Source organism: Lacerta agilis, chromosome 4 (genome assembly GCF_009819535.1).
Source record: "Lacerta agilis isolate rLacAgi1 chromosome 4, rLacAgi1.pri, whole genome shotgun sequence".
NCBI classification, from domain to species: Eukaryota; Metazoa; Chordata; class Lepidosauria; order Squamata; family Lacertidae; genus Lacerta; species Lacerta agilis.
In genome coordinates this window covers 17,238,666-17,263,039 of record NC_046315.1, presented here as the reverse complement: position 1 = coordinate 17,263,039, position 24,374 = coordinate 17,238,666, and the positions used below count along the sequence as shown (strand labels likewise).

The 24,374-nt window shown below is 43.4% G+C and overlaps 1 protein-coding gene across 2 annotated transcripts in view; it reads right to left on the bottom strand.

The window, feature by feature from the left end:
• CNTN5 (contactin 5) overlaps positions 1–24,374 on the bottom strand; it is a 619,322-nt gene that overhangs the window by 323,472 nt on the left and 271,476 nt on the right. For both annotated transcript variants that reach the window (XM_033146163.1, XM_033146162.1), the window contains exon 3: positions 17,853–17,983. In XM_033146163.1, coding sequence (XP_033002054.1) covers positions 17,853–17,907 — 55 coding nt within the window. In that variant the 5' untranslated portion in view covers positions 17,908–17,983. The remainder of the gene's footprint in view (positions 1–17,852; positions 17,984–24,374) is intronic.

Here is a 24,374-nt window from a genome sequence, read left to right as displayed (position 1 = left end):
TGATAACTGTCCTCAGTGGGGCTCACTTTCTAGAAAGTGCATTTAGGATTGCAGCTTTAGTCCCTGGGAATTGATCTTTTGTGCTTTCCAAAGGGATTCCAGTCGCTTCTGTTTAAGTTGATTCTTTGACAGTGACATGATTGCAAATGCTTTTGACTGCTTGTTTTGCACCTGCTCTTGCTAGCATTCACTGGCTGGCCAAGATATTTCCCTTAGATTACAGACGGAGAATTTTTCTTTCCCTTCAGGATTGCAGGTAGTATGATAGAAATGTATTGTTCCCTGTGGTGCATATACTCATTTGTTCTGTCCCACTGTCATCTCTGATCAAACTAGTCTGACAGTCTTTTGAAACGCTACACATAAACCTATGAATAAAGATAAAAAATCTGCGAACACCACAGAGAACGAGAGCTCTTTCGCAAGACTCGCGATTCTCTTTTGATAGTCTATTTTCATCGCAGGAGGGCTTTTTGTGCCCCTCTGGCAGTGATCCACTGGGTTGGAGCAATATCTCTGATACGAAGAGCCTGTTTGATCGGGCCAATGGCATATCTAGTCCAGCATCCTGTTCTCAGTGCCCAACCAGGTGCCTGGGGAAGTCCTACAAACTGCAGATGAGTGCAGCAGCATCCTACCCACCGGTGATTCTCCAAAACGGGTATTTAGAGGCATCCCACCTCTGACAGTGCAGGTGGAACATAGCCATTGTGCCTAGTAACCACTGACAGCTTTCTTTAGTTTCTCAATTTGACTGTTTTACATGTTGTTGTTTTTTTGGTGTAATGTGGTATTTTATGCATTGTCCGTATTGTGACCCCATGGACTAGAGCACGCCAGGCACCCCTATCCTCCACTGCCTCCCGCAGTTCGGCCAAACTCATGCCAGTCGCTTCGAGAACACTGTCCAACCATCTCAGCCTCTGTCGTCCCCTTCTCCTTGTGCCCTCCATATTTCCTAACATCAGGGTCTTTTCCAGGGAGTCTTCTCTTCTCATGAGGTGGCCAGAGTACTGGAGTCTCAACTTCAGGATCAGTCCTTTCAGTGAGCACTCAGGGCTGATTTCCTTCAGAATTGATATGTTTGATCTTCTTGCAGTCCATGGGACTCTCAAGTCTCCTCCAGCACCATAATTCAAAAGCATCAATTCTTCGGCGATCAGTCTTCTTTATGGTCCAGCTCTCACTTCCATACATTACTACTATGTTTTTATTATGTTTTTTTTTTTATAAATGTTTGAATGTGTACAGAGTGGGCTGGGGCAACCCAGTCAGATGGGCAGGGTATAAATAATAAAATTCATTTCTCCCCATTTTCATCAGAGAAATGTTGGAGGGTATGGGGGAGTTCAGTGCCCCCCCTTCACTGAATTACATCTTTTCCTCCATGCAGACATGGAGGAGAGGAAGAACTTATTGATACGATCACAATGGCACAGTGTATTGGGTCGCAATGGCACATATGAGAGTAAGTTTATACAATCAAGAATCTATGAAATCTACTCTTTTAAAAGGAGGCTTCCTCTGAAATGCAGGCAGCTGTGCTGCCAAGAGGAATTAAATGCTTAGGATGTGCAGTGCTCAGGATTATCAGGCCTTTTTACACTGCTGCGCTTAATGGGGGGAAAGCTACCCATCACAACACTCTGCTGAGCAACACAGTTACTAGACACGGTATTTTAAGGAGCAAAGTGAGAACGCAGCCTCCCACAGCTCTAGCTCTGAAGAGTAGAAGGATACTTATCCAGCCAGAGCAGCAAACTAACATTCTCCACTTTATTTACCATTGTTGATCTCAGAACGGTGCCTGGTTAGATCAAACATAGCTTAATCAAGGAAATGTGCCATAGAACCATCCAGTTAAAAGCCATGGGAGAGCTTTCTTTCTTTTAGCCGTTTATGTTTCAAGTGCAGCATCTCCGACAAATGTATGTTTAATCTTCTTGTTCTACTAAACCAGGGGTGGGCAACTTCTCTCTCCCCCCCCCATCCCCAACCCAGCCTCTGAGATGCAGTTGGACTCCATTGGGTTGCCCACTAGGCCTGGTAAGGTGGCACGGAGGCCAGCAGCAAGGGGAGCCAGTGCCCCATACAAGCAGAGACAACTATTTCTAGGTTCCTCCCCCTTGCCTCTCCCTATTGAGTTCCACAGGGATTGAGGAGAAGCTGACAGCCAGGCTGGTTGTAAGTAAGAAGGCAGGCAGGTGAGGAATGTCTGAAGGCAGGCTGAGGTTCATGGGGCAGTGTGCCATTCATTCTAATGGACCAGCCCCCATTTGCTCTGTTGCTATATAGAGTCTCATTCTCAAGGTAACTCTTTTACCTTTGGTGGAGGGTGACAGGTTAGCAACGGGTGCAGGGAAGTGTTTTTGGAGCATTCAACTGCAATGCCCAAAGAGCTTCCTGCACATTGCGGAGACAGTGGATAGACAAAAGTTTTTCTTCCTCTCTTGTAACACTAGAACCCATGGACATCCTAGGAAGGAAAGAGAATGAAAACAGATACCCCATTCCAGAAGTGCCACTTTGTCTGATGTTGTTGTTCAGTCGTTCAGTCGTGTCCGACTCTTCATGACCCCATGGACCAGAGCACGCCAGGCACCCCTATCCTCCACTGCCTCCTGCAGTTTGGCCAGTCACTTCGGGGAACACTGTCCAACCATCTCATCCTCTGTCTTCCCCTTCTCCTTGTGCCTTCCATCTTTCCCAACATCAGTGTCTTTTCCAGGGAGTCTTCTCTTCTCATGAAGTGGTCAAAGTACTGGAGCCTCAACTTCAGGATCTGCCCTTCCAGTTTAAATCAGCTTGGCTTTGTAAACTAGGCCAAGCTGTGACGTCTAAGTTCCTGCAACCAGGAATGGCCATAGAAGGGTGAAGACGTTTTTTCAGGGCAGACATACATTTTTCTCCTCTGCAGCACTTAGGAAAATGAGACCCAGAGATCCTTTTGGGAAAGGACCAGAGGACTGTTTTTAGCAGCAGGCTACAGAGTCGAAGGGGTCAGGCTTCATGAATTAAAGCAATGGCACCTCAGTGCTAACCCCGAGCTTGAATGCTATCATTTCGTGGTCTGCGCTGAGATGAAAATCGCCTCACCTATGGCGTCTTTCAGCTGCACTTCCTCCAGATAAATCCTGGTGGCGTTCAGTACAGATTCCAGTTGACACTTCAGCTCCTTTTGGAAGCTGCTCTAAAAACTCAGCTAAGGAGAGGAAGGCAGTACAACCCGTACCTCACATAGGCAACAATTATTCACACAATAAATATTCTTGTTCAAAAACTATTTTTTTCACCATTTATCAAGTTTGTGTGAGTAAGAAAAGGAAGGGCAGCGTTGCAACAAGCTGAGACTGTGGTTCTAAATGTATCACTCTCTTCTTTTTATCTTCCTCACCACTGGCCTCCTTTATCTTTCTGTATTAAGGAATTTAAGCTCCTTTATCAATACAAGACTCTCTCTGTGGTCTTGCTTCATTCACCTCAATCCTCATGGCTTTCTCTATATTCTCCCCCTCTTAATCTTCATCCCGATAATACTACTAACCTGTCTAGGGAAAACTCCTTAGGGAGCAATCCTGTACACAGAAGAAGCTGGCGCAAAGCAAGCAGGAGTAATTTAAGCTGGTGTAGAGTTACGCCGGAACCCAACTCCATTAAGCAGCGCAGCTACTGCAGGCTGAGCTGATCTAATCCTGACAGAGGGAAAGCGGCCCTTTACAACTGTGTTTGAGGCACACCATCCTTTTCATTGGGTCAATAGGCAAGGAGTACCAGAGGGTAAGTTCTGCCACGCTGAAAGACTGATTCTTTTGGTACAAGGCCCCCAGTATATTTAGGAGAAAATGGCCCTTCCTTTGTCACCACTGACATTCACAGATTGGAATAGCGTTCACAGACTGGCATAGCCATCCAAGGTAAAAGGTAAAGGGCCCCTGACCATCAGGTCCAGTCGTGTCCGACTCTGGGGTTGCAGCGCTCATCTCGCTCTATAGGCCGAGGGAGCCGGCGTTTGTCCACAGACAGCTTCCGGGTCATGTGGCCAGCATGACAAAGCCACTTCTGGTGAACCAGAGCAGCACATGGAAACGCCGTTTACCTTCCCGCTGGAGTGGTCCCTATTTATCTACTTGCACTTTGACGTGCTTTCGAACTGCTAGGTGGGCAGGAGCTGGGACCGAGCAACGGGAGCTCACCCCGTGGCAGGGATTCGAACCGCCAACCTTCTGATCAGCAAGCCCTAGACTCTGTGGTTTAACCCACAGCGCCATCCAAGGGTTCGCCAAAATATTGAACACTTTTAAAGGCACATGCCTAGATAGTTCAGTTGGCTGGCACGTGGTGCTGATAATGCCAAGGTTGCAGGTTTGATCCCTGTATGGGAAAATGGCATATTCCTGCATTGCAGGGGGTTGGACTAGATGATCCTCCAGGTCCCTTCCAACTCTATGATTCTGTGATGGCTTGAGGGAGCTTTCCTATCAAGCCTACCTACCAAATGACAGATGGCCTCATTTCATGAGTGCATTTCCCACTGGACTGGGCAGTGTGTGTGTGTGTGTGTGTGTGTGTGTGTGTAGAAATTAGAAACTTCCCTAAACAGGGCTGCCTTTAGAAAATACCTGAAGGCAGCCCTGTTTAGGGAAGTTTTTAATCTGTGACATTTTAATGTATTTTAATATTTGTTGGAAGCCGCCCAGAGTGGCTGGGGAAACCCAGCCAGGTGGGCGGGGTACAAGTAATATATTGTTGTTGTTGTTGTTGTTGTTGTTGTTGTTGTTGTTGTTATTATTATTTAAACTGCATATGCTGGACACAAGAAAAGTGGACAGAAGGAGCAGCAAAAGGCAAAGAAACTGACTCTTGCCTGTTATGGGAGGCATGCATATTGGATGGGGTTCGGTTAATGACTTTCTGATCCCGCAGGCAACAAATATCTACGCTGGCAGGGACTGCTAAGGATCTGAATACTGCATGTTGGGCAGGTTTGGGGAGGCATTCAGAGGTTCTCCTGTCAGTTGCGCTCCAAGCCTCCAACTTGCCAGATGGAGGGGAAGGGATTTAATAAGAGAGACGGAAATTCTTTTTTCCCATCAGCAGCTGTAGGTCAGAATAGCAGGCAGGGTGCTGAAACTTGCGTTAGTTCTACACGTGTTCATCTCTTAAGGGCAATTTTTGTATTGCTGTATAAGTGGCTTGACCGGCTGTTCAGAGGCGGCCTGCTGTTTCCGATTTACAGCATCCAACTCGGGGGCCCAGAGCAGATGTCCATACATGACGATCCTTGGTCTGAAGAAACTGCTGTGTTTATTTAAAAGCCAGGAGTGGAATATAGGGCCAAGAGTAGTAAAGTACAGTACATTAATTTTACCTTTTTTAAAAACACCAATTTTGTAAGCTTTGTGTCTTTGTTTCTCAATTTGACCCTTTTACGTGGTTTTGTATGTATTGTGGTATTTTATGCACTTTGATTTGCTGTTATTTTTATTGATCACTAGCTGACCTGGCCACGCCTTGCTGCGGCTGATTTTTTGAAACTGAAGAAGTTCCCCTGTTCAACTTCCATCTGCCCCTTTTCTCCCCCCCCATTTTCAATTTCCCTCTTTTCGCCCCCGTTCAACTTCCGTCTGCCCCTTCTCTCTCCCCCCCCCTTTTCAATTCCCCCCCATTTTCAATTACCCTCTTTTCGGCCCCCCCAATCAACTTCCGCCTGCCCCCTCTCCCCCACCCCCCCCGTTTTCAATTACCCTCTTTTCGGGGGCCCCAATCAACTTCCATCTGCCCCCTCTCCACCCCCCATTTTCAATTACCCTCTTCCCCCCGTTTTCAATTACCCCTTTTCGGCCCCCCCAATCAACTTTCGTCTGCCCCCCCCCTTTTCAATTACCCTCTTTTTCGTTCCCCCCGTTCAACTTCCGTCTGCCCCTTCTCTCTCTCCCCCCCCCCCCGGTTTTCAATTACTGGTTTGCGATCTCGCAAATGGCCGGCGGAGCTCTGCCAGGGGGAATCTGTATTAGCTGCAGTACCAGCATAGCCGCCGCTAGATGGTGATGTTTTGCTCGTGACATCTAATTGTGGTGTCAATGTTTAGTTTAGTAAATAATAAAAAAATAATAAATTTATTTGCTGTCCATCTGACTGGGTTGCTCCAGCCACTCTGGGTGGCTTCCACCAAATTAAACACATTAAGCACTGTAAAACATCAAACATTAAAATCTTCCCTATACAGGATTGCCTTCAGATGTGTTCTAAAAGTCAGATGGTTGTTTATTGCTTTGACATCTGATGGGAGGGTGTTCTACAAGGGGAGCACGACTACAGAGAAGGCCCTGTTTTTTTTAAAAAAATTGTAATTGTTAAGAGTGAGTTTCTGTTTAATTGTGAGTCGCTCATACTTTGAGTTACTTTTATTGTGTGCTATCATATTCTTATTTATACTTATACTTATTTGGCATAAGTTGTTTATTTTATATTAACTTATACTTATTTGGTATAAGTTGTTTATTTTAAAGTTATGTTTTATGTTTTTTCATCAGAGAAATGTTGGAGGGTATGATGTTGGGGATTGAACCAGATGTAAGGCAGGTGTTCTACCACTGAGCCAAGGCTCTTCTTTCCCCCCCCAAAAGTCATTTATATTATTTTAAACATTTTAATCCTGCTACAATGTACACCAAGGTACCCAATTGGATTAAGATGCATGAAAGGTGTTTTAAAGCATCATGCAACATTTAGAAAAATTAAGGACATATAAAAACACAGAAACAATGCTTTAAAAAGGAGAAGAATAGAAAAAGTAGTATTAGAAATATAGAAATACTATCACCGCCTCTCTCCATATGATCCAACTTGGACCATGTGATCATCATCTGAGGCCCTTCCAGAGGCATAGGAAGGTCAGGTGGTACCTCGTGTGGGTTTTTTTTGTCACCCCCCATTGATTCCCCCCCCCGCAAAAATGGTTTTGCGTTATTTCATATTTTCTTACAAAGGAATTATTACAAGTAATAATAATAATAAACTTTTATTTATATCCCGCCCTCCCCGGCCAAAGTCAGGCTCAGGGTGGCTCACATCAGATACATAACATTGGTATAAAATCAAACAATAATTAAATTACCTCCTAAAAACATCTCAAAATCAAATTAAAGTCTAATTAGATGGCTTTCCACAGGGTTAGGGTTGGGAACAGTAAGTGAGTGCTCCACTGAACTGAAATTTCAGCCTTCACGACATAGGAAAACAGCCAAGTGGGGGAGGTCGAGATAGTAACTGATATGCATGAAATTTCATATATAGCTATACAATCCCTAGTATAGTAACATAAGACCTTTGGAGCAGGCATTTTTTTAAAAAAAAAAAAATTTATGAACCACCCTAGTAGGGCAATAATTGTTCCTTGATAATTTGTCACCCCCTCCATTATGGAACATGGGGTGCACCGCCCCCTACGCCCCCTTGCTATGCCCCTGGGCTCTTCTTCATGTACCTCCCCTGCAAGAGGTCAGGAGAGCAGCAACACGAGAATGGGCCTTTTCTGCAGTGGTTCCCCCTTGGCAGAATGGTCTCTCCAGCGAGGCTCGCCTGGCACCTTCATTACATATCTATAAGCACCATGCAAAAACATTCCTCTTCTCCCAGGTCTTTGGCTATAAGATCAAACATATCCATCCTTAAAAAAATCAGCCCTGAGTGCTCATAGGAAGGGCAGATCCTGAAGTTGAGGCTCCAGTACTTTGGCCACCTCATGAGAAGAGAAGACTCCCTGGAAAAGACCCTGATGTTGGGAAAGATGGAGAGCACAAAGAGAAGGGGACGACAGAGGATGAGATGGTTGGACAGTGTTCTCGAAGAGACTGGCATGAGTTTGGCCAAACTGCGGGAGACAGTGGAGGATAGGGGTGCCTGGCGTGCTCTGGTCCATGGGGTCACGAAGAGTCGGACACGACTGAACGACTGAACAACAACAACAAAGTTACGCCAGATTCAGCAGCAAGGTGGCTGCGGTTGCTCTGCCTAAGCCTGGCAGATGGAAAACAAACGAAAACTTTTTGCAGTCCCCCCCCCTAAAGCCGCGCTTTCTCTGACCATGCTTCGCAAGACGAAATTTTCGCTATACGACAACACTCGCGAAACGAATTAATTTCGTCTTGCGAGGCACCACTGTATAGAAGAAGAAGAAAAGAGAGAGAGAGAGAGAAACATGGCCTGCCCGTGTATTAAGATTCCTGAAAGGATATAAAGCAATCAGAAAAAGTTACACAAGGGCAACCTACTTCCTGTTCTGATGTCATCAGGGACAGGAAGTTGTAGAGACTCAAAACGTTATGCAGCCTAGGGTCTCCTAAGCTTTTGTTCCTATGCATAATAGAAGAATTTCCCTCACTTCCCACAATACTCTCATGACCTCAACATTTAAATGCTGCCTCCAAACACAGCCAGCAATTAGTGTCCACATCCGTCGCACAACAATCCAGAATAGTGCAGTCAAGAATACTGAAAGCTAAAATGCTAAAGCGTCTGGCTTAGTGGACCATGTGGAACGCAAATCGATAGGAGAAAGCATTTTCAGGCAGGCAAGCGTGGTTCAGTGACTGCGGTAACACAACAACACGTGTGTAATTGTAGAGTAGCCTAATGTGATCAAATGTCAAAAGGGACAAAGCCCAAAGTACATTGTTAGAATTACCTTGACAACCAGCCTGATCCCATCAACTTTGAATTCAATTACGTTTAAGCCAGGAAAAATATATTCCGTCCCACAAAGCCAACATTTTGGCACATTCTAGCATGACCAATAAGAGAGAAGGAGCCAGTGCTATGCAGATATAAGTTACCCGGTAAGTTTGATTCCCAATGGCAAGGCTTAGCGGGGGACGTTTAATTCACATCCCTCAGTAAACCATGCTTACTGCACAAGGCAAAAGCATTCCTCTTCTCCCAGGCCTTTGGCTACTTAAACTCTAGCCTTTAAAACTGTGTAGGTGTGTTGGGGTGGGTGGGGATATTGTTTCGGTTGCTACTGTGTTATGTATTTTCGTGTTTTTATATTGTAAACTGCTTTGTGATTCTTGGATGAAGTAGAGAAATAGTAGTAGTAGTAGTAGTAGTAAATCCCTTTAAATTTCTAGATTATCAGCAAATGCTGCCATTCCCTACTACTAAAAAACATTACAGCAAAAGCAAAGTCTGCCCTCCATTCTCCTTGACACAGTTCTCCAAAGGCATTTCTAACCCCTTCAGGGATCTATGAACTATATAAACCTACCCACTGAAAGTTCTCTACCTGTCATCATGATGGACATTGTGTGTGTGTGAATATATGCATTTACACAAACATTATCTTCACATTTAAAAAACTGATATATAATTAGCATATTACTACTCTCTAAGCAGAAAGATATAACAAAATATACATAGGCATAGCTATATAAACACTTATGCATCAGGTATCGCTTTTGAATTTATTTTCCGGTAGCTGGATATTTTTCTTGAGTCTTTGCATATTAGTACATCACAAAAGGGTTGTATCCCTTCTCCCTTTTCTCTCCTGTGCCCTCCGTGTGCAACCAGACAACCATTTTGAAGATCTGCAAGGGCTTGGAGGGGACAGGAGGAGGAGAGGAAGCTCTGTTGTATGAGAGGAGCTGCAGCTGGTCCCCAACAGTTGATAAGACCAAGACTTTTGCCATTTTTATTTTGAGTCAACTGTCAGTTTGCATTTCTTAGTGCAGAAAGGATTGATCAGATGTGTAGAGATATTTCCTATTCTAATTAATTCAGGAGGGCTCTGGAAGCTCCTCTGTGTGAAAGAAACAAGCAGAAGGTTCGTGATGTCTGGGTTATTCCTTCAGAGAAGCTGTGTATAGCTGGTTTAAACTGGTTCCGTTATCTTTTTCTGTCAAAGTCATGCCGACTATAAAAGTAGGGGCAGAAGGAGCCTGGGTTTCGCTTTCTCTTTCTACCTTTTTTCCTTCTGGTGTGGTGTTCTGTACATAGTATGCTATAGTGTTAAGGTTTAGACTTATTATAAGTTATTGCAAATTTAAGTCAAGTCTGCTGCAACTGGATTTCATGTGGACAGTGCCAATCCTGAATGTATTGGATGTGTGACCATTACGTTCATTTGCCTTCAGTAGCAGTAAAGCTCTGATGGATGAAATATTAATTGCCTCTGGTCTATTTTGGGGGAATCCTGCAATGTGTTTATGTTTGTACTCTGCTGAATATATGTTGGGATCTGCTCTGGGTCAATATTGAGTAGAATTTCAATGACATCAACATGGCCGTGGTTGCTAGTGGAACAATCCTAGCTACAGAAAGCTGGCATAACTTATGCTGGCTTATGTTTCCCCTATTCCAAACTCTGCTTCAGAGGAATTTGACTTGTGCCACTCTTTTTGGACAGCTATGTTCCACCGAGTTGTTAGGTCATGAGACCAAGCTGAAAGGGGTGTGGATTACTTGTGCCTCTCCTCGCTCTGTGCCCCCTTGCCACACCCCTAGACTCCATCAGATGATTGACAGGTGATTGACAGCCCCACCCACATGTCAGATTTGCCCCTTGAGGCTAGGGTCTGATAAGGATCTGTCTCGCAGAACCAAAGAGGTTCTCATCCACCGTTTTATAAGGAATGCTATATTTCTAGTCGTTGCATATCAGATAGCAAGGCATAGTGCAGCAATTATCTCATGCAAATGTTCAAAATGCGAACGCCATTTGTTGGGGTAAATGTAATGCACAGTAACACTGAAGCAAACATTATTTTTATACAATAATCTTCTTTAGCAAAGCTGCAATAAATCTGGGGGTCTAGTGAATGAATTAAATGGGATAACACAGACCTCAGTGAATACCTGGCAGGAATCAATAGGAATTGCAAACTAAAAGGCAGAACAGGTATTTAATTTTAAACATCATTCCTAGTTGACTGACTAATGCTTCCTGTGTTTTGTGATTCTTCAAAATAATACTCTGATTATCATTTCATTTCAAATGCTGTGCAATATTGTTTTGTAATGCTAATTCCGTCTCTCTCTTTTTTGGCGGTTTACATTTCAAAGGGGCTGTGTCTCCCCCACTATATATGGAGTGCAGCCGCTGAAAACAATATATGGAATTTCTCAGCCTTAAAGATAAATGATAAACTACAAGAAATGTTGGAGATCCATGATGGGATCTCCTAATACTTAGCTATTTTTAGCTTAGCCCCTGACCTAAGCATATACCACTGATTCCCCTTCTTTCTGCCCACATGTTTGGGCCCTGTCAGAAGTGCTTTGTAGAATACAACTGATAAGGCCATACAAAGCATCAGTGGCGATAATGTATTGTGCTGATCAGTCAAAACATTCATTTCCACTTGTGAAATAAATAGACATGCATCTAGTTACTAAGTTAAAAACAGGTGTGCGCGAGAATGAGGAGGTAATGAACAGGAAGGAAGGAACTCTGACGGGACAGAAGTATGAGGAAACTTCAGGAAGCATTGAGACCCAAATAAAATGAGGGGAGACCCAAGTCTCCAGGTTGCATACCTGTGGAACCCTGTACAGCCCACCCCCGGACGTTTTACGGTCTATGAGTGCTGCACCAACGGCAAACAGTCCCCAGCTGCAGCCCTTCAGACTACTAGCTGGATCCTGCTTAATTCATTCACCACAGACGAGGATATTGTGAACTAAAAAGATGTTTATTGCGTACAAAGCTTGTGGTTGCTGATAAATAAAAGGTTGTTCAATAAGCTTACAACAGTTGTCCTATACCGGCCTAATACCTCTAAATGTTACCGGCCTAATACCTCTAATAGTTAACTAAATATCAATAACAACGCGTTTCACAATCTCTTTATCCTCTCTGCTAACATCCACCTAAGACTCTAAACTCCCAGCTCTATCTCTTGACTCACACTTCAACTCCCCGCACTTAACTCCTCCTGCCCACACTTCAACTCTCACTCCAACTCTGACTCTGACTGCCTTACTGCCCACTGGGAGGGGTGTTTTATACCCAGGCTAAGCCCGCCCCTGAGGGTTCTAACTGTCAGAACATTTAACCCCTACCTGGCATTGGGCTAGTTCTCCACATACCTCCCTCCTTTTTAGGTTTGTATCAGAGGAGTTACTAGCCAAAGTATCCCTCTGATACAAACAACATTTTTAAACATTAACATAAACAATACATTTTATAACTCTTACCTATTTTCCTAACTATAGCATAATCAGTTACATCTTCAGTAATAGTACATATAGTTGTGAACATTATATACAATAGTTCATGCAGCGTTAGGCTTTTATTGCAAGAAAAGCCGTAACTGTCCATTAACCTTTGTCTTTGGGTCTTCATTATAAGGCGTCTGCGATGATGTTTAGGATCCTTTCACGCTCCTTCTCGTCCTTAACCGTCGCAAGAAGTATCTTTCTCTGGGCACCAGTCTTTTCTCTGCCATACGTGATGGGATGTAAGCTGTCTTCCTCGGCCAGATGCTACAGTCCCATTCCGATCCCTGCACTTGAGGCGTCTGTAACGATTGTGGATCCCAAGCTGGGTAGAGTCCTTGTCTCTCAGGGTCAAAAGCTCTCTTAGTTCAACCTCTCCCTCCTTCAGGTTCTCTGTTAAATGTTTAAGCTCGCAGACTTGTACACACATCTCCAGGTCATCATAAGCTGCATAAAAACTGGTTGTCTGGCTTTTAAATGCACTGGGAACTATTTTCAGAAGTTTGTGGATATCTTCTTTTTTAGTCAGCTTGCGGAAGCTTTCTAGACAAGCGTGAGCACTTAATGAAAGTAGGCTAAAAAGCTCTGATTGCTTATTGCTCATAGCAATCGCCCTTGTTGTCAGTTCATCTTTGGTCTGTATTGATTTATCAGTTCCCACTTCGAGCAATTTGAAGACTACTTTTTTATGCCTTTGACGTGGTAGCCCTGTTAATGCTGTGTAACCACATTCATTTTGGACATTTATTGGTGTTGCATGAGCAGCAGGGTACCCATCTTCCCACCACACAATCTCTAGTGTAGGAAACACTTTCACTTTCATAGAAAGTCGATGGGACCCCATGCCAGCTATAACTTCCAGTACGTCGTTCTTTCTATCTTTCCAACTGATGAATGGTTTATCATAAATATGACTAGTTGTTCTAACTGATCTCACAGATAGGTCACTGGACACATTGCAGGTAGACACTCCTTTACCAATATCACAGGCTTTTTCAACAACGTGACTACTGTAGTCTAGATTGGGTTCATGGTTTAGTGACTGGGTTGGGTTTATCATATTCACCTGCATGACCCGCCTCCCTTCACCATGCTGAATTATATCGTTTATATCATTCATTTTTGAATTGATCTTACAAGGACCTTCCCATGTCAGTTGTAACTGGTAAGTATGGCACGTTTGACAAAATAACTTTATTTCCTTGCCCATCCCAGGCCAAAAGAAATTTTGGGACACCCTTTGTTTGGTTCTGGTGATTCCCAAGTGACCTCCAAAGATACTGCCATGTGCATGTTGTATTATCTTGGTTCTGAATTCAGTAGGTACTATCAGTTGCCTGTGGATTTCATTACCCCCTCTATTAGGCTTTAAAAGAATCTCTCTGTATAGCAACCCATTGTTGACTATAAACCGCTCCGGGCTTTCAGGGGTTAATACTGTATTCAAGGCTGTGGCTTGAAAATATTTCTGTAAATCTGTATCTAGTTTCTGCTTGGCTGCAAAACTAGCTGCTTGACTATTTGTAACTGGCATTATACTTGTATCTTGTGTCAGTTCAACAATTGTATCAGGCCTTTCCTCCTGAGGTAACTGTCGCAGTTTTTGTGCCCTAGTTATCGCAAATGCACTCTGTACATGGTCAAGTAGATCCCACCCAATTAACATTGGAGCTGGGATTTCTGGTGAAACTGCTACTTGCCATTTTCCAGACCATTGTTTATATGTCAGATTAACTAATGCGACTGGCAAGATTTCTGGCTGTTTTGATATTCCTTTTAAACTGATTGTTTTGCCTTTAATAAAGTCTTCTGGCTTTAACAAATCAGGATGTACAATACTAATCTGAGACCCTGTGTCTTTTAAGCCTTTATATTGTTTACCATTCACCCAAATTTCTTCTCCTGTTTTGTGTAATAGCATGTCATCTTGTTGAATTATATAGCACCTCACAACTTGGGCCTCTGGTAACTCCTGAGCCTCTGACTGGGCCTCGGTTGTCGTGGCAACCATGTTGGCAGTTGGCTCTGTCTCCACAGTTTGGACACAATATGTCTGCTTCTGAGGGATATTATTTGCACTCTTAGTTCTGAGTTCAGTTCTACAGTCCAATTGTCTATGGCCTTTTCTCCCACATTGCCAACAGATTAATTCAGGCCTTTTACCCTCACTATATTTATTTACTTTTCCCTCAGTCCCCCCCGTTGTCATAGTCGTGTTATGGGGAACATTTGCATTGGCGGGAAAAATTTTATTGGCAGTTTCTGTGGTAAATTTTGTGGGCTGTTGCATTCTCTTAAACTTATTTGTTTCCCAATGTTTGCCCTTATATTTTGGGGCATCATAAGCGTGTTCTCGGATTTCATTTATTTCATCTGCCAGATTAGCAGCTTCCAGGATGGTTTTAGGGCGTCTTTCTTTAATTAAATACTTCAGATGACTATTAATCGTGTCATAAAATTGTTCTAATGCGAACACCTCTTTTATTTTCGCCACAGAATCAGCACCCTCCTGTTCTAGCCACTTGTTTAAATAATTTGTTGTTTTAGCTCCTAATTGAGCGAATGTTTCCTCACGCACCTTTTTTATTGTTCTAAACTTTTGTCTCAGTTGCTCTGCAGTAATTCCGAATCTAACATAAACCAACTGTTTAAATGCTTCAAAATCTTTAGATTGATCAGATGGCATTTGAGAATAAATCTCTGTTAATGTTCCACTAATACGCGCTCTCAGTATTTGCATTTTCTCCTCATCTTTTACTTCAAAATCTTCGCAAGCCCTCTCAAAAGAAATGATAAATGCTTCAGGATCGTCTTTATCTCTGAAGTCAGGGAATCTTTTTAAATCCACCCTGCTAGGATTTTGTGTGGAACTATTGTTGTTGTTTCTATTATCTACAGCTGATAATTCAAGTCTTTTCATTTCTAATAAATATTCTCTTTCCTCCCTTTCTCTTTCTCTCTCAATAGTTAAGGTCATTTCTTTTTCTTTCAGTTCTCTCTCAATAGTTAAGGTCATTTCTTTCTCTTTTGCCTCTGCTTGTAACTTTAATTCTCTCTCTTTTGCTTCAGCTTGTAATTTCGCTAGTTCAATTTTTAAATTATATTCCTTCTCAAATTTCCATTTCTCAAATTCCTCTGAGGCTTTAAAACTAGTCCCCTCAGCAGGATTTTTGTTAACTGTTTCAGTACTGGTTTCCTCAATCTGGGAAACCCCATTTTCTTCTTCAGAGCTTTCTACTTGTGAGTCCCTAAGAGCTGTTTTCGTCTTCCTAGGTGGCATTTTCTATTTATTTGGTGGTATTATTTCTGTACTTAAATCAAGGATGTTTCAGTTAAACTATTTCTCCAGGCTTAGTTTCCACAGTTTAGGTCCAAAGTCACACCCAAAGTTACCTCAGTGCACTTTGTCCAGCGTACTTTTCCGACCTCTCACTATAAACCTTTCTGCCTGAAATAGTTTTAAACGCAAAGTATCTTTGTAATTCTCTCACAATCTCACAGTCTTAGGCGCTATCACACCACACCCTAGGGCCAGGTAATTCCTCTCTGAATTCCCCTTCTCCCTTTCCAGGTGTATGCGATCCCCCTTCCTGACTAGATTGTAGAGTCTCACAGAAGTTTGCTTAAATCCTCTTTAAGCCTCACACTTCACACAATGCGTCACCCTTAAATCTTTCTTGTACCTTGGCACTGCTTGCCAACACTTTAGATCTATCTTTGATCCTGATGTGACCACCACTTTATGACAATCTTTCGTCCCGACGCTGCCACCACTTTAATGTCGCGGGCCCTTCGCCCTGTACAGCCCACCCCCGGACGTTTTACGGTCTATGAGTGCTGCACCAACGACAAACAGTCCCCAGCTGCAGCCCTTCAGACTACTAGCTGGATCCTGCTTAATTCATTCACCACAGACGAGGATATTGTGAACTAAAAAGATGTTTATTGCGTACAAAGCTTGTGGTTGCTGATAAATAAAAGGTTGTTCAATAAGCTTACAACAGTTGTCCTATACCGGCCTAATACCTCTAAATGTTACCGGCCTAATACCTCTAATAGTTAACTAAATATCAATAACAACGCGTTTCACAATCTCTTTATCCTCTCTGCTAACATCCACCTAAGACTCTAAACTCCCAGCTCTATCTCTTGACTCACACTTCAACTCCCCACACTTAACTCCTCCTGCCCACACTTCAACTCTCACTCCAACTCTGACTCTGACTGCCTTACTGCCCACTGGGAGGGGTGTTTTATACCCAGGCTAAGCCCGCCCCTGAGGGTTCTAACTGTCAGAACATTTAACCCCTACCTGGCATTGGGCTAGTTCTCCACACACATCCCTTCATTTGAATACATAAACTACTACAGGCATCCAACGTGCTCCAAAATTGGCCATAAACATTACACTTATCATATGTATACTTATATACATCTTAAGTCAGGCCCTGTGAAGTACTATATTTCTGCAGCTTAATTTTGCAAGTATTAACACCTGAGTATTTAAGTCAGTGGTTCCCAAAGTGGATAGTACTACCCCTTGGGTGGGGCAGTGGGGTTACCTAGCGGGGCGCCAAGAGGCAACTGGGTGGCAGAGGTGTACATGACTATCAGACTTTGAAAAGCTGGTATCACTGGGTGAGGTTCCTCAATATTGTTGAATTAATTAAGCTAGGTAGTATTAATTGGATTTTGAATAAAGTTCTAATTAATTTTTAACTGCTTTGAATTTTGTTGCTCTGTCATCTTCCTTAGTGGGTTGTGCAAAATGCTATTTTGAATAATGCTTTTGATAGGGTAGGGGGGCACTGGGCATGTATTTATAGAACCAAGGGGGCTGTGCCCCCCTCAGAGTTTGAGAAACACTTGTTTGTGTGCCTGTTACTTTAGTTAATGTGGGATATGCATAGAATATTATACTGCATTAAAGGTAAAGTTAAAGGGACCCCTGACCATTAGGTCCAGTCGCGGACGACTCTGGGGTTGCGGCGCTCATCTCGCTTTCCTGGCTGAGGGAGCCGGCGTATAGCAGCGCACGGAAACACCATTTACCTTCCCTCCGGAGCAGTACCTATTTATCTACTTGTACTTTGATGTGCTTTCGAACTGCTAGGTTGGCAGGAGCTGGGACCGAGCAACGGGATTCGAACCGCCTATCTTCTGATTGGCAAGCCCTAGGCTCTGTGGTTTAACCCACAGCGCCACCCGCTTTCCATATTATACTGCATTATAATAATGCATATAACACATGGTAACTGTTTGGGTTTTCTTTACCAAATGAGTTCTCTAATTCATGAAGTTAGATAAGAATTAGGAGGAGCTCGACCCTGAGATTTTCAGAAAGCTCGATCCCTGAAGAAGACATTATTATCCTGATTCCTGCATCCCATACTTGTATCCCTACACTAGTTTCCTTGATTGTTGCTTGCCTTTGGCAACTTTGTGCTCATGTTTGCTGTTATGTCTGTGCCTAATAACTTCTTTAATTGCACCCTGTTTATTAACTTCTGTTATTTTGATTCCATATCTGATGCACCCACCCTCTCTCCCCTGCCCAGGGATCGCTTGGTCGATAACGGAGGGGATGGAGACAGAATGAAAGAAATAACGTGGCAGCGTAAGAGTTTTGTACTTACCTGTAAGACAGCTGGTGAGTGACAGAAGCAGTGTGAGTTTCCATGACGACGGCATCGCTCGTCTCGAAGGTCTTCCGCCTCCCGTTTGTGTGATTGTTAGCAGCTCGGAGGTTCCTTCATTAAAACGCAACCTGGTGAAGCAAAACACAGCTCATTGATAAGGATGTTGTCTTCCTTTTTTCTTTGCAAAATGATAACATGCACAAAGAGATGGCTGCACCTGCAAGAGCAATGCAGTCCTTAACTTGAGCCAGGGTGGTGAAGTGGACTAGAGTGTAGGACTAAAGGTAAAAGGTAAAGGTAAAGGACCCCTGGAGGATTAAGTCCCGTCAAAGGCGACTATGGGGTTGAGGCGCTCATCTCGCTTTCAGGCCGAGGGAGCCGGTGTTTGTACGCAGACAGCTTTGCCGGTCATGTGGCCAGCATGACTAAACCGCTTCTGGTGCAACGGGACAGCATGACGGAAACCAGAGCGCACAGAAATGCTGTTTACCTTCCCGCCACAGTAGTACCTATTTATCTACTTGTACTGGAATGCTTTCGAACTGCTAGGTTGGCAGGAGCTGGGACAGAGCAACAGGAGCTCACCCTGTCACGGGGATTCGAACTGCCGACCTTCCGATCGGCAAACCCAAGAGGCTCTGTGGTTTAGACTACAGCCCCCCCCCCCAAGTGTAGGACTAGGACCCGGGAGACCAGGGTTCAAATCCTCACTCAGCCACAAAATTAAAAGTCGGCCTCAGCACCACCTCAGGCTCTAACCCACCTCATAGGAGGATAAAATGGGGTTGGGTTGGGTGTGGCGGACCACAGTGTTAGAACATTTTTTAAAATGTCATGCTAGCAGTGATAAGGTGAAAAACAGATCACTATCCCTCAGAGAGGAGGGATTTTCCACATGTGCTGCTGACCATCTGCCTAGAGAATACCATTAGCTTGTCATTATCAACCAAATCTTCAAATCTTTGGGCTCTTTTCTGAGAGACCCAACTCTGGTGAGCAACAACAATCCACCAGCGCAGAGGGCATATTGGCATTTATTTTCAGTTCTGTATTTTTGAGATATTGTTTTGTATATTTAGACAGAGGAATAGCTCAAATGCTGTTCAAATTTCTAAAAAATAAAATAAAAATCTCTTGGGAAATTGCCAAGTTGTTAGTGCAAGAATTGCAGTGGTCACTTAGAAGTCGGTATTTTTTTATTATAAAAATGCCTTCTGTGTATTACACAAATATTTATTTACTCGTTTCAAATGGGGGATTGAAATTACCCAGACCTGCTCTGCCACCTCTCCTTTTTTCCACCCTCACTTGACATTTCTCTGCCATTTCAGATTCTTGCCAGAACTGCAGTAGATGTCCAGCTTAAAAAATAAAATGACTTGCAAGCTACTACAGTATGTATTTCTTCCTAGTTTTCCCAGATATTTTCTGCACCACATTTTTCTCTATGGAGTACACAAGAGGCAGTGCATTAAGAAATTATTCTGTGGGTTTACTCTGAGTAGGACTAGCATAGGCAACAGCCTAAGTGGTAAAATTGTTCCTGCACTCTACCACTTCAGGCCCTCTGAAATATCTATATTCCAGGGACAGGCCCTGATTTAGAGAAGCTATACCCCACACATCTCATTGGGTTGCCCTAGCCACTCTGGGCACCTTCCAAAATATATAAAAACATAATAAAATATTAAACATTTAAAAAGCTTCCCTATACAGGGCTGCCTTCAGATGGCTCGGGGGGTCAGAAAACTCTATACCCTCCAACATTTCTCCAATGAAAATAGGGACATCCTAAGGAAAAGCGGGACATTTCGGGGTCAGATCCAGAAACCGGGACAGCTTCTCTGAACCAGGGACATCCCTGGAAAATAGGGACACTTGGAGGCTTTGAAGTGGTACAGTGCAGGAACAGTTTTACCACTTTATCTGCCATTGAGATTGAAGTGAGTGTGTGCTTTTAAGAAGGCATGAATAACTATCACTAAACATTTTACTTAAAAAGCAGCGAAAGATCCTTGTCAGCAGATTCCACGGTAATTATTTTTCTCCCCCAAGGATTTCGCTTTTTGAACATAGGCGGTATGCTCTTATCTCACCCAGGGTTTCGGAATTAACACCCACCCCCTCCCTCACCAAACACACACCTCCAAAAAACACCGCTTCACAAAATATTTCAACCTTAACCACTTAGAAACTTGCTTTGGAGCTATGCCCTGTCACTCAAATCCTGCTTTAATTGGGCTTTATATGGCACTTTCAGCTGAATAGCCACTTCCAAAGTATCAGAAGCAACTATGAAGTTTTGCATATAAATTCAAACCCCGGCACATTAAATCAGGTCTGCCTGGGACAGGCTCAGTGGCCTGGCTGGTAGAGTAATACAAGCAAAAAAGTTAGGATACCCCAAGGATATTAAGTTTTATGGATTTCTTTTGCATAATAATAGGATTCGAATGAGCTCTGAAGCCCCCTTCTTACTTGTTAAAAGGAAAAATGGCATATCTATTAAACTTTTTTTAACCCATTTTTATTCTTAGCACTTTACACTGGAGCGGGCAGCTTCATGGAATCAGCCCTTTTAGATGAGGAGGACGTAAAATGTGCCTGCCGGCAGTTGAACAGGGATCATCATCTGCAACTCAAACGCAGCAAGTAATTTGAGACAAAGGAAATTTGTGCTGGGAACGTAGTCCCTTTCTGTCTTGCAGGTTATCGGAAAAGCGAACTTTTGGTTCCAGGGCTGGGCAGCAGGTTTCTTTCCCCAAAATGTTCCGAAAGTTTATTTTGCACCTGCTATAAAAAGATGCAAAATCATCGGGGGAGATAAATTAAGGAGGTGCATTTGTATCTCTTGCTTTGCTGAGCTGCATTGGATGCCTAGTTTTTGCACCACGCAGCAGGCTTCAGGCACCCTGCACCACTGTGATTGGACCCCTTCTGCAGATGATGTCGAACTCTAGCTTGCATCAGCCCCAGGCACCATGGCCCATCGTGAGTGACGATGGGAATTGTTAGGACGTTCAGTGGTTGCTTGTAAGTAACTCGCCAGGACTCCGAACTTCTAAAAACTAAGTTCTTTATTGTGAAAGCTATGTACAGTGCAGCAAAACATCAAACGTCCATCTCAATCCTCCACGGAGTCCCGGAATGAAGTCTTCCGGTTCTTTGTCCAACAAAACAGCCGCGGGATTCTAAACCCCCGCCTCCTTCTCCCACGTCCTTCCTGCATCCGACCTCGGACCATGGGAACTTGACCCCGCTCCCCACTTTCCCTACGGTGCTGAGGCTCTCTGACCCCTTCCAAGCCCCTGCACCACCTTCCTGGCTCCACCTCCCCTTCCCCACTTGAGGAATGGTCGCTTCCGGCTGAGGAGGGGGAGGAGGAGCTCGTGAACAGCGGGCGTGGATCCCTGTATGCTAAACGCTCCCGCGACGCCGGCAGTCGTGGGGGAGGGGGTTTTCCTGACAGGAATCAACATCTGGAGAGCTGCAACTTCCCCATATCTGCTGTATCTCCATGCTTACATTCTGTGCATGAAATGTTTTAGTGAGCCAGATTCCCGCAGAGCTTTTAAAATCACATCACATAGAATTATAGAATTGAAGAGTTGGAAGGGATCCTGAGGATCTCTGTGGATCACCTAGTCCAATTTCCTGCAATGCGGGAATATGCAGCTTTCCCATACAGGGATTGGATTGAACCTGCAACCTTGGTGTTATCAGCATTGTTCGAAACTTGGATATGAAAGCGAGGAGCTAAATGGCGCCTGTGCTTATGGCCGCAACGATGGAATGTCCAGGTGCACTTTTTAATAACAAGAATACAGAGCTGAAAATGAATGAACTGCAGCTAAAATATTATGTTCGCTATTCACATGGCCTAATAGTCACATGCCCACCCTGGTAATATTCTTAAGAAGGTCTCTTCTCCAGTCTTCAGTGAGTAGCTAGAAGTGGGGTCCTCCTTCCCTTTCACCACTCTGCAGTTTTAATCTGAAATCTTGGGCGCAGTACTCTGCCCAGAGCTCAGAAACTGCTCGCACTAATGAAATTCCCTGTCGCAAAATGTGCCCTAAACAATGGGAGTTTCAAACACTGGTTATCAGCACCACGCTCTAAGCAAGCTATTCAGACTCATGTGTATAATAAAATATGATTATACATCTTGTTTCTTGAATTTTCTTTTATCAGTCTCTGCAACTTTCACTAGGAGTAAATAGGTTTCGAAGTGGGTAAACAGTTCCTGCTGGTCTGCATCCTTTTCTCCCCTTGGTTTGGTTTTTGCTATTTAAGAGCCAAACGAGACATTTATTTTATTATGTAGCACACAGCTAAATAGCTTGCATTTTCCTTAAGTAACTAAAGGCCCAGGAGAGACCAATTTTTATTGGGAAGGCATCACGAGAGGAGGGATTGTCGCTTCACCACCACCCAGCAATTGGAGTTGAGATTCTCCCTGTGTAGCTAGACACTTTAGGGGGGGAAATTCCCATTGGCACCAATTGAGCTTGCCTACTTTTTCAAAACGTATTAGAGACTGATTTAATGAGAGTCTGTATCTGCATGTGAATGTATGCGTGCTATACCCTATGTACCATGTTCATGCACACAGACATTATTAGAGAGTCCTGGATAGATTGAATAGCTTGCAGTTTTCTGACTGCATTCTATGTACATCAATTCATATGTAAATAAAACTCTAGTCTACATGAATGTTTACTCATACGAGATTGTGTTAGGCCCAAGAGGCTATTCCACAATAGTTAGGCAGATTGTCAGCTGCATACATGCACTTATGTACAAATGGGTAAATTCATAGTAATCTCAGTTGACAAGATAAGAAAGACAATCTATAAACACACACAGAGAGAGAGAGTCCATTTTTTGTTCACAGCAATAACGATGGGAGAGCACGGCTGATTATAATTCCCCAGCAGTGAAGGCTTCATAGTTGCATTTACAACATGTTAACTCAAACACTTTGCAATAGTTTATTCATATTTTAGCTTTATAACCTATACCGAGACTTTCCCCAAGGGTTCACAGCGGATAACAGCCTTCATAAAATGTGATTAAAGACAGCATATAAAAAGGTGCAAAAAAGCCATTGCTCGTTCAGCCCAGGCTTTGCAGGCGGGTGGAGAGGGGAGAGAAGAAACAAATGTTCATGTCCCTTACGCTGCAATTCTATGGTCCCTAAGGATCTTAGTCTCTGAAAATGGAAAATGTCTATCCTTGAAAAGGGAGATTCAACCTCATGCACCTTCCAATAGACAAAAAAGGGAAGCGTTCCATGGGTGTGTTTGAAGTATGCCAACCATCCTATTCCCTGGACTTTGGAATGGGGAACAAGCTATGTCAGCCCAGACCCTCCAAGTGTCCCTATTTTCCAGGGGCAGACCCAGATTTACGGAAGTCATCCTGGTTTCCGATTTGATCCTGTAACAACCAGTGTTTCCTTGGGGTGTCCCTATTTCCATTGGAGAAATGTTGGAAAGTGTGGTGTTATGTGACCCCCAAGCCAAAGAGATGAAGTAAACATAAAACTTATATAAGACACCTGAAGGGAGTCCTGTATAGGGATTTTTCTTTAATGTTTAATGCTTTATTATATGTTGGAAGACACCCAGAGTGGTTGGGCCAACCCAGTCAGATGGGTATAAATAATAAATTTATTGTTATTTTCATCTGAGAAATGTTGGAGGGTATGCAGCCCTAAAGCTGGTGTACTTAATTTCCCTCTCAGTGATTTCTCTGGGAGGACTATGGGGTCGAGGTGAAAAAAAGAAAGATGGAAAAGGAAATGAAGGAAGTGGAATGCCTCTCCCATACTTTCTATTCTGCTGGTGTAAGCCAGGCAGAAAATTAGAAAAGGTATTTTATCTTCCTTTGGCCTATAAAGGACAACTCCACCAACTGATATCAGTGACAATCTTCATCTTCGTTGATTGAAATTTACGCCCAGCTCCCAACCCCCGGGAATGAGGGAAGAATGTTCATGGTCTACTTTTCACAGAGGGCTGACCCAATTTGATATCCCTGAGTTTGCTTGTGGATCCAAATGCAGCTCCCAGTTAGATTATGAACTTCTCAGTTTTGTGATGTAGTTTTGGCATGGAAAAAGTGCACACAGGAATGCATATTTTACATAAAATATGCATAAACAATGCATACAAAATGCATCATTTATGGGTGAGCGCATTGAAAAGTCTGGATTTATGTTTTAAAAGCACAAATTTTTCTACAGTTGAGCACCAGTGAGACTGAAACATGACAGAATTAGCTGCTCAGCCTATCCTTACCCACCCCATCCAAAAGTTGAATGGATCTTCCCTTATTCTATCTCTGTTACAACCAGAGATGAAATATTTACATATGGGGGGATCATGTTTAATGAAAGCAGTTTTGTATTGTTGATTTGAATTGTTAATGACTTTCAGAAGATGGAGCTATCTGGGAGGGGGAGGGTTGAGGGGGGGGAAGAATAATACCATTAGTACTTTCGCAATAAAATGTATT